The 18,832-nt window shown below is 62.4% G+C and overlaps 2 protein-coding genes across 13 annotated transcripts in view; both read right to left on the reverse strand.

Moving 5' to 3' along the window:
* LOC135974812 (serine/arginine repetitive matrix protein 1-like) overlaps positions 1-18,832 on the reverse strand; it is a 244,884-nt gene that overhangs the window by 77,207 nt on the left and 148,845 nt on the right. The gene's annotated exons all lie outside the window — the stretch shown is intronic.
* The window catches only part of SDK2 (sidekick cell adhesion molecule 2), a 175,248-nt gene continuing 163,704 nt past the window's right edge, over positions 7,289-18,832 (reverse strand). For 8 of the 12 annotated variants that reach the window (XM_065563705.1, XM_065563703.1, XM_065563702.1 and 5 more), the window contains 6 exons: positions 18,525-18,650; positions 17,562-17,726; positions 16,669-16,809; positions 14,294-14,570; positions 13,232-13,379; positions 7,289-9,261 (listed from right to left, as the gene is read on the reverse strand). In XM_065563705.1, the coding sequence (XP_065419777.1) occupies positions 8,908-9,261; positions 13,232-13,379; positions 14,294-14,570; positions 16,669-16,809; positions 17,562-17,726; positions 18,525-18,650 (1,211 nt within the window). In that variant the 3' untranslated portion in view covers positions 7,289-8,907. The remainder of the gene's footprint in view (positions 9,262-13,231; positions 13,380-14,293; positions 14,571-16,668; positions 16,810-17,561; positions 17,727-18,524; positions 18,651-18,832) is intronic. The other 4 variants (XM_065563709.1, XM_065563708.1, XM_065563706.1 and 1 more) reach the window with 3 other exon arrangements.

Raw genomic sequence — 18,832 nt, forward strand, 5'->3', positions numbered from 1 at the left:
TTCAAGGAACCCTGCAGGAGGCAGCTGTGGGATAATCTGGCTCCCCCTGAAGGCCTCAGCCTGCTCCCTAATGGAGATGGGTTTAAACCCTGGAACATGAGGGATTTTAAATCTCCCTTCTAACACGCTTTTGTTCACATGCACTATTACAACTCTGGCGGTCCTTGTTATCCACATGAATGTCCAATCTGTCTTTGAAGCTTGGTAAATTCTTGGCCTCAATGACATCCTGTGGCAGAGAGTTCCACAGGCTAACCACACGCTGGGCCAAAAGCAGTTCCTGTGCCTAGTTTTGAATTTGCCACCTTTTGAGTTCATTGCTTGTCCCTGCTCTCTTCTCCACCTGGGTGGGCTTTTCTTGTTTAGTCTTTGAAATGGGGGAGTGAATTCCATGGTGGTGGTGACGGACGAGTGATGTTGGTCTCAGAGCTTTGTTGGGGCACCTCCCCGCTCGCCACACCCGAGGCAAAATATCCAAGCTCCAGGGAATGATGTACAGACTCAGCCATATAGGTAACTATCAACAGCCCTTCAGCTATTACCACGTGACTAATTAAAAGCTGTTCAAGGACTGAGGGGAAATCAATGGATTTAACCCTGCTGGCTGGGACGGCGGTTTAGAGGATGTCCCTTTGTTGTGGGTGAGTGCTTGTGTGCACTGGAGTGAGTGCACATGTTGGATTCATAGATCCCTCACCCATCCCTGCCTTCACCGGTAGCATGAAGCAATGGGTCTGACTGTGATGCCAGGATGCAAACTCAGCCGCCGAAATTCCATACAGAGCCACATGCCTGCCGAGACGCAGAGCTGGCTCCAATCTCTGCTCGGGGGGGGGGGATGAGTGTGGGTGGGCAGGGGGCTGAAGCTACAGTCCAGTGTTGTGTGAGGACCGGGCTCCTTCAGGGACGCAGCCTAGCGGGGAGCTGACTAAGTAGCCCATGAGCAGCGGAGGGCAAGGCACAGGGGGCCGTGCAGCTGTGGGCTTTACCCCGGTCTCACTGCACGGTCTCTCTGCGAACTGCAGGCTTGGTGCATGGCCGGGCAGCTCCAGCCAGCCGGGGTGGCATTCTGACAGGGGGCACGAGCCGGGCCTGCTTGAACCCCTGTGGAAAACCTTGGGGCTAATCCCCCAGGGGTGTAAATGGCGCGGGTCACGCAAAAAATGGGCAGGGATGGTGCAAACCAAGTCTGACTTACACATGGACGGCCCCTCCCACCCCACACGTCTTCCCTGCGTGTCACCCACTGGGTTCGATTCCAAGGTCACCGGGTTCACTTTAGGCCTTAAAGTGGCCGTGACCATCCCCCTGAGAGTCTCCCCGACCCCCAGTGCTGGAGGTTCCCCAGGCACTAGGGCCCTGCTTCTCCCTCGTGGCGCAGGGGACAGACTGGGGCCATGACTGCACTGCCCTATGGCTTGTCTCTGATCCCCAGGGGATCTTGGGCAGCGGAGGCTGGGCATACGTTAGAGCAGCCCTGAAACTGCTCTAAATTACAGCAGGGTGGGGCTCTGTCCCCGAGCCCCCCCTGTCCACATCCTCCAGGGGAGGACAAGCCTCACTGAGAATCCCCGCCCTTGTCATACCCTGACCTGTTCAGCTTGCCACGCTACATTCACCCTCTCCTAGCGCCGGGCAGGAATTGCACTGTCTGCCTCGCACAAAAGCAAAACTAGTGCAAGTGATTCTGCTTGCAGGCCAGGAAAGTGCAAGGGGCGCTGACCTGTAACTCTCGCCCACACGGGTGTGACTGCAGGCTGTGGTCTCAGGGACCTGTTTGCTTTGGCCAGCCTGGAGAAAAGCAGATTAGGATCCTTGGTGTTGAAGGGGCCGATCCAGGTACCCAGGGGACACCCCCCCCCTTACTATTGTATTCACGGCACAAGGCTCCGGGCCTTTGACGTAGTCACTTACACCAAAGCCAAGTTCTGCTCTTGGAAACTTGCTAATGTCACCAAAAATTCACAGCAGCGGGAGCCGCCGCAGGGCCCAATCCCTGGGTCGCGCCTGTCACGGCTGGGGCTCCAACGGCAGCTGGAGGGAGCCATCGGAGGATCAAGCCGGGTTCCTTCTGACATGATGTGACGTGACGTGGTTGGTGGCGCAGGGCGGGAGGCTCGAAGGAACAGGCATCCTCGTTAGAGCTGATACTGTAGGGCAACACCGGGCAGGAGATAACCTCGCTGCTCCTTAGCCGGTGCAGGAGACCTTGGCTTCACGTCCCTCCCGTGAAGGACGGCGTCACTAGACAGAGCTGGTGCTGGGTAGTGCCAGCTCAAGGTCTGGGGTGGGTCCCTTTGCCCATCCCCGGAGGCCCGTTGGGGCCAGGCGCCAGACCGAATCAGGGCAGCCCCGGGACAAGTGAGGTGCAAGATGACTCCGCCCTGGGTTCTGCAGCAGGGCAGGGCTGCATCGCATTGAATCTAAAGCAACCCTGGGAATCTCAAAGCCTTTTATCAACTGCCTCGTGGCAGAGCCGTAACCGCTGGGGTCCTGGCCTGTGGGCAGAGCCCAGTCCGCCACTGGCATCAGAGGGATGGGGGTTTGGCTGCCAGTCCGGAAGGAAGGCCGGGGTTGAGGTTTGCATACATGGGGCATCGGCTCTACTACCACATGCCCTCCTTTGCATACCTACGATACGCCCAGCCAGAACACTACAGGGCAAGTGGCTGTTTGGTGCCTCCTGTGCAGGTGCCAGGCAGGCACAGATCCAGCTTCCACTCCCGCCTAGTCGCCAAGACAGGGTGCATGGCCTGGGAAATAGCCCCTCGGTGAGCCTGGAGGCATCAGGCCACTTTTGATCCGCAGTGAGCACAATTCAGCCAGAGCAGAGGACCCTGCTGCCTGGGATCTGAGTGACTGGTTCACAATCCCCCGAGTGCTGCGAGAAGGGGAGCCCCGGCCTTTTCCTTAGTGGTGTGAGCGCTGACCTCTTGGCATCCGGATAAGGTAGCAGCAGGGGGCCGGGGCTCTGGTCTGCCAGGACCGCTCCCTTCCCCAGAGCTCTGCCTGCGGAATTGCTCACCTTCCCCTCTTCTCTGGTTTGCAAACTGCTGATAAGCGACTGTGTTTTGCCCTTGGGAGAAGCTCAAGTCATAACAGTGCAAAACTCCGGAGGCCCCACGCTGATCCAAGGAGACAGCTCGCTCTCCCGTTACTCCCTTGTACGCACGGGCTGAGTGTGTCTGCAAAGCCCAGTGCCTGGCAGCGAATGCCAAGGCAAGTAGGGTGACCAGAGAGCAAGTGTGAAAAATCGGGATGGGGTAATAGGAGCCTATATAAAAGACCCAAAAATTGGGACTGTCCCTATAAAATCAGGACATCTGGTCTCCGTAAAGGCAAGTGACAGTCTAAGACCCGTGCTGGTGAATTCCCGGTGGCCGTGTGGGGGTTGTATGGGGGGGGAGTCGTATAAATCTTGCTCCCCCGTCAAGCTGCCTCCCTGTTTCTCAGCAGTCCCGGGCGCAGCGTGCACTGTTTGTACGGGCATGGGGGGGTGTCTTGTCTCAGGCAGCATCAGACACGGGGCACTAGCAATCAGCCCATCACCTGATGGGGCAGAGGGGTCAAAACGAACCCTGCCGTCGCCAGTTGCAATATTTGAAATAAAAAGATGAAGCTTCCCGGTGGTGGGGTTGGACGGACACTGAAGCCAATGCTGACGGTGAGCCGGGGGTCACAACGCTTTTGGGCAGAAATCCTCTCCGTATCCGGCTGAGCAGCGATGGCACCATCGCAGAGAGCGGTACCTTCCAGGGGAGCGGCGCTCACAAGGTCTTATGCTCCAGCCAGTGAGACAGTTCTGTGTGTGTGGGTGTGTACAGATACACTATAAACACCATCTGGACCAACAGGGGCTTTCGGTCAGGTTTTCCCCTCGCCCGGTACTTTCCCAGAGGTTGTCAGCACCAGCAAAGAGCGAAATTCAACAGAGGTCCCACCACAGAGCCACTCCTGCTAGCGGCAATGAGCTGCCTGCGGCATTCGGACTGGGCACCGCTCCCAGATACAGCTGCTCTGCTCCGAGCTCTCCCGCCAGAGCAGTTGGGCTCGGGGTCTCTGTGCCTCTCATTCGGGGTGCAGTGCAGCCCAGGGCAGAGGGCCAGCCCAAGGCGTTAAGCAGCGCATAGGCCTTGGGCCAGCTCTCTGCACGGGCTGGATGTCACCCGGGTAGCAGAAGCACCTTAGCGGACAGGGGCCGGTGCCTGTCGAGTGACTGCGCTTGCAGCCGGGCTCTGGCTGTATGTGCAGTGCAGAGACATCAAAGCAGCAAGGCCTCCCTGGAGAATCGGGCTTTACCCAGAGCTGGAAAGCAGCCCCCGGGGCCCCTGGAAAGGGCCTGGGGGAGGTTCATTCACCAAGCGACCCGGGCTGGGATGTGGCGATGAACGAGGGCCGCTCCAGATGTGTTGCCGTGGAAACGGCAGATGCTCAGTGCAGTGGCCACAAGGCTGGTGCTCGGAGGGGGAGGGGGAGGCCTGGGATTTGTCTCACGCTGGACTTGGCATTGCATTTCGCCCGCCGTTCCTTCCCCTCCCCCCGAGCGCCTCGCAGGAGGGTTTAATCCAGGGACGGGGCCAGCCTGGATGCACAATCGCCCAGGCCTGGGACTGGCCTTTGAAAGCAGGGGCTGGAAGGAAGGAGACGTGTGGCCCCCGAATCTCAGTCCAGCTGCAAACGCATCCTGCCGGACAGCCAATAAAGGGGGCCTTTGCCGAGGCAGCTTCGGCAGCCGGTTCCAGGCCCCCCATCCTCAGGCAGAGTCACCAACGTCCTTCTGGGCTCCCTTTAGGCTTGTACTTTTCCAGTCAAACTTGGTCATGACGCGCAACGGCTCAGCCCACACCTGAATTAAAGCCCCTTTCCCCCCTTCACACACCACCGGCTAGTGGCAGTGGGGAAACTCAGCGGTGGGGGGCTCCAGCTGTTTGCTTTGCTGCCCCATAAGCACCACCACCTTCCAAGGAGGCCAGCAGGCTCTGGGTGGGGGTGCTGCTCGCCGGTCTGCAGCCCATGGGGGCTAGGGATGGGTGGGTCGCAGGGATCTCTCAGGGGCCAGGCTGGGGCTTCACGCCAGCACGAGCAGGAGCCAAGGGGCAGGCCGAGACACAAGGTGGGATTTTCTCTGCTTGGACTGAAGCGTAGACTGCTCAGCGCAGTTTCCAGTGGATGGGAAACAAGAGGAAAGGCAGCGGAAATCGAAATCCCAGCTCTTTCCTAGCGCTTCCAACGCGCGGCTCAGCAGCCGATTTGAAGCTCCCAGGAGGCAAACCCAAAATGCAAATAAATACTTACCACCTGCCAGGCAGCAGGGCCCTTTATGAAGATCTGGGCTGACCTGCGTGACAGGCCACAGACCCTCCGCCAAGAACCTCTGCCTCGAGCCTGTCACTCCCGTTCGCGCTACAGCCAGGCTTGAGTTAAAGCCATCAAATGACGAAGGCTCCACCCCTTCCTTGGGTGAGATGTTCCCAGATAACTTTCTAAGGCCGGTTTTCCACACCAGGTGTCATTTCTGTAGCACTTTGCTGACTCCTAGGGAGGTGGTGGAATCTCCTTCCTTAGAGGTTTTTAAGGTCAGGCTTGACAAAGCCCTGGCTGGGATGATTTAGTTGGGGGTTGGTCCTGCTTTGAGCAGGGGGTGGGACTAGAACCTCCTGAGGTCCCTTCCAACCCTGATCTTCTATGAGTCTATGAATCTTTGCCAGTTTTTCACCCACCTTCCTGGCAGTGCAGACCCCAGGGCTGGACAGAGTATCCTCGAAATGGGCTCACTAATGTCATATCCCCGCTCTACTGCTCGCCACTTCCCTCCGTATGGCCTCCTCACGCCAGGAGCTCATGTGCAGTTACTTGCGACCAGAACCCCTAAGTCCTTTTCAGCGTCACTGCATTCCAGGGTCGTGTCGCCCACCCTCCCCATGTAACCTACAGCCTTTGCTTCTCCATCTAGGCCCTTGCCTTGGGCCGTGTTCAAATGCCCGGTGTTCAAAGAAGCCACCTTAGCGCGAAATCCATCATCATTTACCTTCCACCTGCTCACTTCCCCAGCAATGATTTTATATTTTCTTCCCGATCATTAATAAAGCTATTGAAGGGTCCCGGGCGGATCCTTGCGAGAACCCCCTCCCGCCCTCGGATGATGATTCATTTACAATGACGTTTTGTGAGCTGGCCGTTAACCAGTTTCTAATCCACTGCTGAGGCCTGTCTAGCTAGAAAAAGGACACGCGCCATGGGAAGTGCACCCTGTGTCCCTCTGCTAGTCCTTCTTGCAGTCCCGGCTCTGGCAATGCAGATTTTAGGACGGGCGTGTCAGCTGCACAGGAAGGTCTGACCTCACCACTCAAGCGGATTCCAGTGCGGGGAGTTACCCCACTGACTTCCGCCGGCTTTGGGTCCTTCTGCTCCTTGTCTGGATCCAGAGTGACCCCCCCACATACCCCTTCACCCCACCGAGGAACCAGCCCCGCTGCTAATGGGTTTGGAATCTGCAAATTAAACTCCCAGCCGGCCCCCTGGGGATTCTTTATTACCTATTTCCTGGCTCGGGGCTAATCCCAAATCACGCCTTGGCCTGCAAGCCAGGCTCAGTGACCTCAGGGTATTAGAAGGTGCTGATTAAATCCTGGGCTCAAGGGAAGCAGCCAGCACTTGCCCTGTCCCCAGTGAGCACCATGGAGGGGATGAGGATTTAGCTGCCTTGCAATGAGGGGGGCTGTGGGTTTGACTGGACGCTTCTTTCCTGCACAGCTGTGATCCCAGGGAGGTAGAGACGTGGCGACAGGGTATCTATGCCATAGCGGCACAGCTCCGTAGGGTAGGTGCTTCCTACAGCGACAGAAGGGGTTTTCCCTGGAGTTAATGGAGTTCTCCACAAGGACTGCATTTGTAAAGCTCCACCCGTGGGAGCTCTAGTGTAGCCAAGGTTCTGGGGGACACGGGTATTTTAGCCACCGTGCTGTCTAGCCCTGCCCGGAGCACTCAGACAGCACTGTAGAGCCGATTTCTGGCCAGCACTTTCCCAGGATAACCCATTTCTCGGTCACCTGCACAGAAACCATCGCTCCTTCGCCGTGCACCTGAACGGAGGCGAGAGAGACCCCGTGGGCCACAACTACTTACCCACATCACCCTCCCTTGCAGGAATACGCCTGCAAAAGGGACCGGCAGCTGGGAAGTTCGGGGTGATCCCAGCTCCATCCCTTTCTCAAGTGCTGCAGGGTACAGGGTCATTCCTGAGCGCCTCTCTCTGTTTTTGGGGTGAAAGAAATAAACCAAAAAACGATTCCAGTGCTTTTGAGTCTTTATTAAAGGGACCCCACGCACCAGGTTCAATCCTCTGTCAACCAGCCTGGGCCGAGAATGTGCAAATACGGGCGAGAGCACGTGGGGCTAATCACCACGGTGACAGCTCCGGACCCCCTCCGCAGAAGGTTGGGGACACAGCGGGAGACAGCCGGACCCTCCAGCTCGTACTTCGCACCCGCGCAAAAGGGAAGACGGCTGAGGAGTTCGGGATCCAGCTGACAAGTAGGCACTGTGTGTGTTTTGCGATGCTGGAAACAACCACCACCACCGATCCCCCGCATCCCGATTCTGGCCCCCTCCCCTCGCATCCCCCGCCAAACCTGGGCACTAAAACAACACAAAACAAAGACTGCGGCTGCCAGTCCATCACGCCAGCAGAGCCCTGCCCCGCCCACTCTGTTCTGCTGGAGTTAAAGGGGCGGTGTCCGTCCCAAGCCAGGGGGAGAGGACCACGTTGTAGGCGGAGGGTACATCTCACCCCACAACCATCCCGGGACCCAGGGCATTTTCCTTTCCCTCCCCCTCTCCAGGATGGGGCCAAGGAAGGAAGAAATGAATTGCTGTGCCGATAAACGATGCCCCCGTGCTGGTCACCTGCCCCGTGGCGCAGTTCGACCGCAGAGGCCCCCTCCCCAGCTTCTCGCCAGGGATAAGGGGGGCTGGGAGGGGGGTGTCTCCTCCAGAAGGATTCAAGTAAATCGATCACAACTCCAGCATCCCCGTCCCCCCCAAATCCACTCTCCACCCCCCACATCCCGCCCCAATGCAGCAAACCAAACGGCTGCCTACGGGCTTTGTGTTTCGGTTTGTCACTTTTCCACACTCTGACATGGCGTGTCATGGGGAGACTGGCAGAGGAGGGACCGGCGAGCCGAGTGGGCAGCCTGGCAAAGCGGGTCCCATGTGCAGCATGTGGGCCATCGGGCACGTCTGTGGCCCACTGGGAAGCAAGGTGCCTGCAGGCGTTGTTCCCACCTAACGCTGAGCGGAAGAGCAGCACCGTTCCCATCCCACGTCAGGCTCTGCGGTGCTGGGCCGAGGACACCGTTGGTCACTGGCGTGGGTTTGCCGGTTGAAGTCTTGTGCGACCACGCTGGCCGACAGCTCTTGCACGCCCCGCTCCTCTGGACGCTAGCTGGCTGGCCTTTCAGGGAGCGCACAAAGAAAGCTTTGGCCCACAAGGGGTGGGTCTGTCCTGTCAGCAAAGGCCCTTGAGTAAACCCGCCCGCAAGGAGCCAGCGCCCTGTGGAGACACCAGCATCGGCCGGGAGCCCGCCAGCTGCCGTCCTTGACCCTGTAACTTTCCTCTCCGCGCCTCAGCCTCGAAGAGAAGAGAAGGCCCCCCACAGACGGACTCGCGGCCCTGCAAGGTTTTGCAAAGGTCCTTTCAGGGGGTGCCCCTTCTATAGGGCTCCATGCGCCTCTGGAAGCAGCAAATGATTAGACTCCGAACCGGGTCCGCTTGTCTCTCCCCGGCCGGCGCTGGGCTCGCCCTGCTGGGACATCTCCTTTGCTTCGGAAAAAATAACTCTGGACGTAAACGTGGGTTTGGGATTTCTTGTCCTTTTTCGCTTTTCTTTATTTCTTTTGAAACCATCAAACAAAAGAAGAAAATCCCGCAATGGGGGCTCGAGAGCCCGGCGCCAGGCTGCTGGGGGGGCGGTACAGGGTGCTCTGCTGGCTGGGGGGGTTGACGGGCGTCTGGGGGGTTGGAGTCCTACTGACTTTGGGCCGGAAGAGGCTGCCTTGCTGGGTGCTGGTGCTGTTGGACAAGGGGCAGTGGTCGGGGTCGCCGGAATCGCTCTCCGTGTAGCTGTAGGCCTGGGCCCGGGAGATGCCCTTCTGCTGGCGCCGCCAGGAGTTGTAGTAGGTGGGGTCGCTGATGTAGTGGTTGACGAAGGAGTGGGCCTTCTGCTGGTTCTGATCCACTTCGTACTCACTGTCGCTCCCCTGCAGAGACAGAGCGCTGGGTTACTACAGGTCTGGCAGTGCCTGGCCGCAGCACTCAGCCGGCCCGACAAGCACATGCCCGCAAGGACACGGCGCTAGCAGAAGGAGCTGAGGGGGCACCCGCCGGGCAGTGCCACCAGCAGCCCACTGGGCACTGGCCTTGTGAGAGGCAGCTTGGAAACCGTGACCCTGCATGACATCAGAGCCTGCACCACCGCACCCATCCTGCAGGCAGGGGAGGGGGTGGGCAGGTGGGCAGCAGCCCCTCCCTGTGTATCCACAGAGCTCAGGGAACCGGGGTCTCCCATATACTGGTGTGAGTCCAGAGTGATTCCACGGAACAGCACTGGAGTAAGGGAGGGTCAGAATCGGGCCCTGGGGGAAGCTGGTGATTGAGCACGACCAGACCCAGCGCCTGTCCCGGCCTGGTGTCCCTTCCCCAGTGACCAGACCCAGCACCCGGCCTGGCCTGGCATCCCCTCCCTGACAACCAGACCCCGACCCCGGCCCAGTGTCCCTTCCCTGACAACCAGACCCAGCGCCTGTCCCGGCCTGGCGTCCCTTCCCCAGGGACCAGACCCAGCGCCTGTCCCGGCCTGGCCTGGAGTCCCTTCCCCAGTGACCAGACCCAGCACCCGGCCTGGCCTGGCATCCCTTCCCCGACAACCAGATCCAACACCTGTCCCGGCCTGGCATCCCCTCCCCAATAACCAGACCCAGCGCCCAGCCCGGCCTGGTGTCCCCTCCCCAACAACGAGACCCAGCGCCCGTCCCGGCCTGTCATCCCCTCCCCAATAACCAGACCCAGCGCCCGTCCTGGCCTGGCGTCCCCTCCCCGACAGCCAGAACCCGACCCCGGCCCAGTGTCCCTTCCCTGACAACCAGACCCAGCGCCCGTCCCGGACTGGTGTCCCTTCCCCAGTGACCAGACCCAGCACCCGGCCTGGCCTGGCATCCCTTCCCCGACAACCAGATCCAGCGCCCGGCCCGGCCTGGCATCCCCTCCCCGACAACCAGACCCAGCACCTGTCCCAGCCTGGCATCCCCTCCCCAATAACCAGAACCAGCGCCCGGCCCGGCCTGGTGTCCCCTCCCCAACAACGAGACCCAGCGCCCGTCCCGGCCTGGCATCCCCTCCCCAACAACCAGACCCAGCGCCCGTCCCGGCCTGGTGTCCCCTCCCCAACAACCAGACCCAGCGCCCGTCCCGGCCTGGCATCCCCTCTCCGACAACCAGACCCAGCACCCGGCCTGGCCTGGAGTCCCTTCCCCAATGACCAGACCCAGCACCTGTCCTGGCCTGTCCTGGCATCCCTTCCCCAAAGTCCAGATCCCGACCCCGGCCCAGTGTCCCTTCCCCAACAACCAGAGCCAGACCCCATCCCGGCCTGGCGTTCCTTCCCCGACAACCAGATCCAGACCCCATCCCGGCCTGGCGTTCCTTCCCCGATGACCAGTCCCAGCGCAAGCCCTGGCAGCGCCGACCCTCCGCGCCGTCTCTGGGAGCAGCCGGAGCTATTTTTGTCAGGCGGGGAGGACGGGGGAAGAAGAAAGAGCTCAGGCAGAGGCTGGGTTGGCTCACGTCCCTCCTTTCAACTCGCCCTCTGCTTTCCATAACTGAATTCAGCTGCCCCCTTCCCCGAGGCACAATGGCCCCATTCATGAGGAAGCTCGGGCGGCCAGGAAAGCAATCAAGTGACAGCTTTCAGCGAGCTCAGCTCTTACAGCTCCTCAAAGACACTCAACCGGCGACAAGGCAAAGGGGGGTTAACTTGGATTCGCCTCCATTTTGCAGGCAAAGGAAAGGCCAGGCAAGGCCCAGGCCTATAGGGCAGCTGGGGGGTTGTGAAGTGCTGCAAAGTCCTGGAGAGCAGGAAGCCCTCAGCTGCCTGTTCCCCTCCGCGGCTCTGAGACACACGAGCCTGCACCAGGCTCAGGTGATGGGAGCGGCCAGGGAATTCCCAGCTGGGCCACGGATGGCCGAGTAAGCGTCACTGCACCTGTCGGGGCCCCAGCTCTCCTGCAGGAATAATAACCCAGCCTTTGTCTGCTCTGCTCCGCGTGCGAGGCCCTCTCCGTGCGGGGCCACCCAGCGCGTGGGACAAGGGGGTCCTGATCTCCAGGGGCACCTGCAGGCGCTCCCGTCGTGGGGGTACACGGGCAGGCTTGGTGCTCACGCAGCACCCGCGTCTCCACCCGCTCGGGCTCCCTCTGCCCCTTCCCAGTGCTCGGTCGCGCAGCTACAGCCCTCCAAGGAATAGGGAGGAAAGAGCCGGTCGGTCAGATTCCCACTCCCAGCGCTCCGGTAGCGTAAAGGGAAAGGCCAAAGGGACCTTGGTGTGAAAGAGAAGCAGGTGCTATGAGCCAGAGTGAGATCTCGGCTACACCCCTCATGTCCCCCCCAACTCAGCGCGGATTTGCCCGGCTGCCACCGACAGAAGGATCTGACCCATCCTCTCTCCCCGCTGCTCCTGCGTGTACCCTGAGGCTCTGGTTAGTCCCTAGGCGCGCTCAGCGCTGGCCACCCCCAAGCGAGGGTCCTGCAGGGCGGGAAGAACCAATGCACCAGGGAGCTGAGTGGCCCAGCTGAGACAGTGGCTGAAGTGGGATTAGCAGGCCCGGGCCCCCTGGCCCGCTGCTCAGCCCCACGTGGCCGGCGCGAGGTGCTGCATGACCGCTCCACAGCCCAGGGGCTAATGCGAGAGCCGAGCGGCAGGCTCTGTTTTGGCTCTCACAGTCTCCCAGATGGAGCGGGGATTCCAGGCAGCCATTTGAATCTCAGCCCCCAGGGCCACTGGAGGAGCTAGGGCCAGTCCCACCACAGCTGCAGCATCTGCGCCTGGAAACGCATGGCCAGGAGAAACCGGGTTCTGTACCGGGGGGTCCTGGGGGAATACGCGGTTTCCTGGGGTCTCTCTCCAGCCCCATCCTGTTCCCAGGCGTGCCGCTGCAGAGCATCTCCCTGAACCCTGGCCTGGACCCTCGGCCACTGCTCTACATGGCCCAAAGAGAGGGGGGTCAGACGGGGACACAGGCTGCCCTGGGGTCCCGGAGCAGCTGTTCCCTTTGCAGGGAGCCGGGCTAACCACCCGGCAGCTCATGGCGTGCTCCAAGGCACTGCAGGGTAGCCAGCTGGGGTGTGATACCGGCGTGGAGAGAGCCCGTGGCGAGGGCCTGTTTCCACTGTCCCTGGGTATATTCAGCTCAGATCCCAACCTCCTGGATCTGTGCTCACCCCCGCACTGCGCTCCCCCCCCGGCTCCCCCCTCCGACACCAGGAAAGCCAGGGTCCCATTGTGCCCTGGCCATGCCGGTCGCTGCGGGGCAGCCTGTTAGGGGTCTGTCTGTCTGAGGGGCACGCTGGTGCATCGGGGACAGGGCAACGCCTCCGACGTCACCCATGGGCTGTGCCATCTGGGGCAGAACAAACAATCTCAGGGGCACCTGCCAGGGGACAGGAGTTTTGTGTCTGTCAGGCCCAGCTGAGATGCTAAACCACAACCCTGGGTGCTCAGGGGGTGACCCATGCCCGCAAACAGGGGGGGGAGGGGCATGCCCCACGGCGGGAACCCCGGGCAGCAATGGGGCTTCTAGCAGGAATCAGTCGGGGGTGGGGAACTGTATCGTTCCTCCCTTTCCCAGCATGCACTGGAACACACTCCTGTCCCCGATCCCCTTTATGGGGAGGGGGGAGGTGATGAAGACAAGGGGATGCAGCTGACAGAGGGGACAGGAATTGCGGGAGACGACGGGGGCAGCCAGCCTGGGGATCCCAGGCACAGGGTGCAGAGCGATTTTCCCGCCGGGGGGGGCCAATGGCTGAATGGGGTGGGGAGGCCTGTCTGCCCCCTGCCCCCCACCCCTTGTGCTGCAGCCGCCTCTCGCCCTCCGGCCAGGCCCTGCCGTGAGCGCCTGCTGCCCCCCGGCACTGCCGAGATGAGAGCTCCGGCCCCCACGAGCCGCCCCTCACCTGGGAGTCCGAGATCTCCGAGGGCTTCTCCGTCAGGCTGCTGCTCTCGGCCGGGATGAGGTCGTTGTACTTGGTGACGTCCTCATCGGAGTAATGCAGGCTCCCGGGGCTGGGCCGCGGCGGGGACCTCGGCAGGGACACGGAAGCTCTACGTTTCGTTCGGAAAGGGAGAACTCTGGCGCTGGAGCTGATCCCCCCGGGTCCCGCTTGGGGAGCCCAGCCACGGCCACCCCAGCAGGCCCCACCCGAGCCCATTGAGACCCCCTCGGGCGCTAGCAGGGCTGCTCAGAGCATCGGCCGTGGGGCCGCACCCAAACCCTCCCCACTGCAGGCTGCTGGCCTGTCTGGGGCTGAGCCATTAACCAGCGGGGTCCCGGCGGCTCCGGCTTCTACTGCTTTCCTCTCCTGCCCTCTCCAATCTGAGAGCCGGCTTGGTGCTCGAAAGCAGGAGCTGGGCAGGACATGAGCAAGCGTCTACACCGACAGCTCTGCCAGCACCCCACACTCCCGCCCCGCAGCCCCGGGCTCCCGCCCCCAGATCTGCCAGCACCCCACACTCCCGCCCCGCAGCCCCGGGCTCCCGCCCCCAGATCTGCCAGTGCCCCTCAACCCCGACCCCCAGCCCCCTGCTAGCCCAGCCCCGGGCTCCCGCCCCCAGATCTGCCAGTGCCCCTCAACCCCGAGCCACAGCCCCCTGCTAGCCCAGCCTTGGGCTCCCCCCTCCCCACAGCTCTGCCAGTGCCCCTCAACCCCGACCCGCAGCCCGCTGCTATCCCAGCCCCGGGCTCCCCTACAACAGTCATGGGTGGGGGGGGAGCAGCGCCAGCCCCAGTGGAGCCGATGGCTTTAGGCGGAGAGCCCGATCCGGAGCCACGTCCAACCCCTTTGTTGCTCCGGGCTCCACATCCCCACCCAGAACCACCTGTGGGGGCAGTTGGTGTCGGTGAGTGTCCGGCAGGTGCCAGCACACCAGTAACCCGGGCAGTGGGGTGCAGTGGGGGCGGGGGCCTGGCCCCAGATCTCTGGCTGGGCACACAGAGCCCTGAGCCCCACGGCCGGTACCTGGTGTAGATCCCATTCTTCCTGCAGAAGGAGTTCTTGACGGAGAGGCGCCGGTTGTTGAGCTCCAAGGCAGGGAAGCTGCCCTCGTCCAGACTCACCATCTCCCCGTGGCTCAGCGCGTTCGCCTTGGAGTTGTTCCCTGTCGGAGCGGGAGGGGAGCCGTCAGCTGGGGCAGCGCCCCGCCCCGGGGGGAACCCGCACATCACACACCCGGCTACGGAACCAGCTCGAACTCCTGGGCCGACCCTCCTGGACCTGCCTGCTCCCCGAGACAGGCCTGGAGACGAGCAATGGGATTTGGAGGGAGTTGATGGAGAAAGGGGAAGCAGGCAGGTGCACTGTAGCCAGGGGTTCCCCAGGCCAATGACCCCCCTCTCTCCCCAGATGCGTGGGCATAGGACACCCCCCAGCTCAGCCAGCGGGCACCACGCCCAGCACGCTCAGTGGCAATGAAGGGGTAGGGCAGCCTTCACCCGTCCCGTCTCATCACTCAGTCTGGTCTGCGCCAGCTTTGAACTGGGCTGGGAGGGCTCCGGGGGACGAGCTCACCCCCTCTCCAGCCAGCCCTCGTATCCCAGTGCGGTGCCATCCCGCCAGGGCTGAGGCGGCTCCGTGGGGCTCAAGGCCGGGGTGCTGCTCTTCACAGGTCCCCAGCGTGGCCAGGGGGCACGGGTTACGCAGAGCTCCCCGTGCCAGCCCAGCCGTCTGGGCAGCTGAAGGCGTGAGGAGCGGACCGCATGGCTGGTGCTCCGCTGGGCGTCGGTCTCAGCTCAGCGTCTGGCCAGCCCTGCTCGTCACGCTGCGGGCATGGTAAAATCCCGCCCGGCATGCAATCTGTGAAGTGCCCAGGCCCTCGAGCAGACAGCGGGCTGACGCCATGCTGTGCCCAGCGACGGGGCAGCAGGCCCTGGGCAAATCAGGGCTGAGCATCAGGAGATCTGCGTCCCAGCTCTGCCAGCAGCTCACTGGGCAAATCACCACTCTGCTCGTGACTCAGTTTCCCCATCCCTAAAACGGGGGTACTGATGCTTCCTGATCTCCCCCAGGGGTTAACCCGTTAATGGCTATAACGTGCTTTGAGATCCCTGAAGGGCAAGTGCTGGGTTTGGGCACAGGGTTCTGCTGCAAACAGCTGCACAAGCTGCCTGGCTCTAGTCCCTTGGGGCCCAACTGCCCCCTGCCTTCCAGACGGTGTGGGCGTTTCCTGGGGCACAGCTGCCGTCGGACACTGGCACCGGTGGGGCGAACGGTGCGGCGGCATTTCACGGCCCCAGGTGGGAGCAATCACCCAGCAGCAGAGGGGCGGCAAATCGGGCCCCTGGGCTTCTAACTCTGGGCCCCACGAACCCAGGCACCAGCCCTGGAGGCTCTGGGTGTGACTCGCCCGCACTAGAAGCCAAGAGTCCAGGCTCCCAGCGCCAGGCGTCTCTCCCTGGCTCGGCTACACGAGTGTATTGACACAGCAGGGCGGGCGGCATTAGCCCCACAATCTGAGCCCTTCATTTGGCTAAGAAAACAGAGCTGCATTTACTAATCCCGTGACCTTTCCTGCCGCTGGCAGCTCACCATGACAGAAGCCGGTTGTTTGAACTGGAGCTCCCAGCGACATTAACACGGCCAGTGACGCGCTTTTCTAACCCGTGTCTGCGGGCAGGGCAGGGGCGGGATGGGCCTGTTGTGCTGGGGGACGGTTCTGGTGTCGCTCCCATCAGCAGAGCAGCTGGCGGGAAGTGGCAGAAGGTGGCAGGGTCTCACCCGCGAGCCAGGGCAGTGAAGGGAAAGGCTGCTGGGTGGAGCCTTCGGGGAAGCTCCCAGCACTGGGTGGCCGGGGCAGGCACCACACCACGCCCAGGGACCCCAGGAGCACGGTGCGCACCCCGACGCTGGCTCCCCTGGGTTTGGAGTCACCAGCTGAGCCACATTCTGCCCTAACACCAGTGTTAGGGGGTGCAGGGAGAGGCCTGGCCAGCCGTGACGTGAACCATAATAACTAGGGCAAAAGCTGAAGGAGATCCCTGGCCCTCCACCAGTGTATCCAAGCACACCTCCAGCAGAGCGGCGCTGGTCTACCCCAGCCACGGGCCAGGCCCTCTGGCTCCACAGCCACGGGGGGTGGAAGCTGCAGACAGGGAAGGCGAAACGCCCTCGTCTCCCGTACCCAGGCACAGCTCCCGGGCTCCCAGCGCTGCACCTCTGTCTTTGAGACCGGGGCGGCTCAGAGCCAGCCCCCTTGGTTCCCAGCACCTTGTCCCCAGCCGGGTGAGTCTGGGGGCCGCTCCTCCCGCACTGTGGCCTCCGTGGCACCACATCCCCCTATGCCGGGCCGAGCAGCCCCACTGGGCGTCAGCTCCTGCCCTGCCTGCAGGGGCGCTCACCTGAGTCTGATTTCTTGGCATACTTCTTGCTCTGCCCGCGGATGATGAGGACGAAGACCAGCAGGAGGATGAAGATGAGCCCGACCAAGGCGATGACCACCAGGAACCACCACTCCTCGTAGAAGGGGTTGGCTTTCTGGGCTGGAAGGCAGCCGTGGAGAGCAGGGGGTCACCCACCCACCCTGCCGGCTCACACCCTGGGGCCTGTCCTGGGTGCTGGCGGGGCTTGGAGCTTGTTTGTGTGTTGGGATGGGACCTGTCTCATCCCGGGGACCCTTCCTCTGCTCCTGGGGAACCCCAATAGACTTGCAAACAACAGACCTGCTTCAACTGGGGGGCTGGGATAGCAGGGGGCTGGGAGTGGGGGGCATTGGCAGAGCAAGGGGGAGAGTCCAGGGCTGGGTGAGCAGGGGGCTGTGGGTTGGGATTGAGGGGCCCTGGCAGAGCTGTGTGGGGAGCCCAGGGCTGGGCTGGCAGGGGGATGGGTCGGGAGTGAGGGGCACTGGCAGTGTTTGTGGGGAGGGAAGGGGAATCACAGTACGGTGACTGCCAGGTGTCCTGGCCGTATCCGCCCATTTTCAGGCAGTGGAACGGAGCTGCCCAGAGCTTTCTTGTTTCCAAGAAAGCCGGTGCCTGTGCGCATGGAGAGATCACCCCCTTCGCGGGAGGGGCTGCTCCAGTGCCCTTTAACTCAGCCCCCCACTCTCCAGCCCAGGCCCCTACCCCCAGTACGCTGACCACACCTGCCGCCCCCCACCTCCTCTGCTGCTGGTTTCCCCAAGTGCCAGATCCCCTCCCCTCCTGGCCCCCCAGCATGGGCTGCAGGGAGGGGGGTACATTAGATAGGACAGGCCAGGAGAGCAGCCCGGGGCACGTCCCCCCAGCCCCAGCACCTGAGACGGAAGGGGAGGGTGCACTGGGCGTCCCGTAGCCATAGTCGTTGACGGCGATGACCCGGAAGTCGTAGCTGACCCCCTGCTTGAGGATGTCCATGCTGAAGGTGTAGGAGGTCACCTCCCTGGGGATGTCCTTGATGAGGATGTCCCACAGCCCCTCGTCTGGAAGAGAGGAGAGACGCCCAGCTCGGTTAGGGGAGGGAGCAGCCTAGAGAGCAGGGGGTGGGTGCATGGAGAGGGCAGAGGGCAGCAAGTTCCCAGCCCCAAGCGATGGGTGCAAAGGTCCTGGCTGAATGGCACACACAGCATGGGGGTCTGGAGTCAGCACCTTGGGGCAGCCTAGTTCCCCTGAGCAATCCTTCCCCCTGCGCTCTGGGCGCCTGGCCCTCCTTCCCTCCCACGCTCTGTATGGCTGGCCCTCCTTCCCTCCCACGCTCTGTACGGCTGGCCCTCCTTCCCTCCCGCGCTCTGGGCGCCGAGGCGTCCCACAGCGCGCTGCCCCACTCCCCCACCTGCCGCTCTGTGTGCGTGTCTGGTGTGCGTGGCACCGGTGGGGTTACAAAAGCAGGGCTGCCCTGGCCACGGTTCTGCCAGGCGAAGGGGCTGGGGAACCCAGGTAGAACCCAGTAGAACCTGCCTGGCTTAACCCAGTTCGGTCCCGCACTGTAGAAAGGCCCCACGTGGGTTAGCATGGGTTACCTCAGCCTCCCTGGCTGGCGTCTGTCCACATCACCCACTGCAGCAACCTCTCAGGCCCTGGGGAGGTGCTTGGGGGTGCCCGCAGGGCCTGGTCCTGCCTGGGGCCCCAGGGACAGCCCAGGTGCCTTGCTAGGCCACCAGCCCACGTCCTGCCCTGCAGGGATGGCAGCTGCGGGGCAGAGCTGGGCCCAGCGTTCCTGACAGGCCAATGGCGGGGGGAGGGGAGGAGCAATGTAGGGGGGGTGGGGGAGCATATGGTACCTGAGGGCCGGGCCTCGATGACGTATCGGGTGATGGGCCCCTTGCCGGGATCCCCATTCGCCCAGTGGATCGTGATTGCTGAGCCGTACCGGGAGATGAAGGGCTCGCCCGGCGGTCCGGGGGCACCTGGGAAACCAGAGGAAAAGACGCAATCACGGGGAGAAAAAACACAACCGTCTTCTAACATCGCTGGGGGGTGTGTGGCAGGCCTCTACACAGCCCCCAGCCTGCCTCTCTCCTCAGCCCCCCATGGCTCCAACCCTGACTGCCCATCCAGCCTCCCACTGCATTTGCCCATGGGGCCCTTC

This window comes from Chrysemys picta, chromosome 12 (genome assembly GCF_011386835.1).
Source record: "Chrysemys picta bellii isolate R12L10 chromosome 12, ASM1138683v2, whole genome shotgun sequence".
NCBI lineage: Eukaryota > Metazoa > Chordata > Testudines > Emydidae > Chrysemys > Chrysemys picta.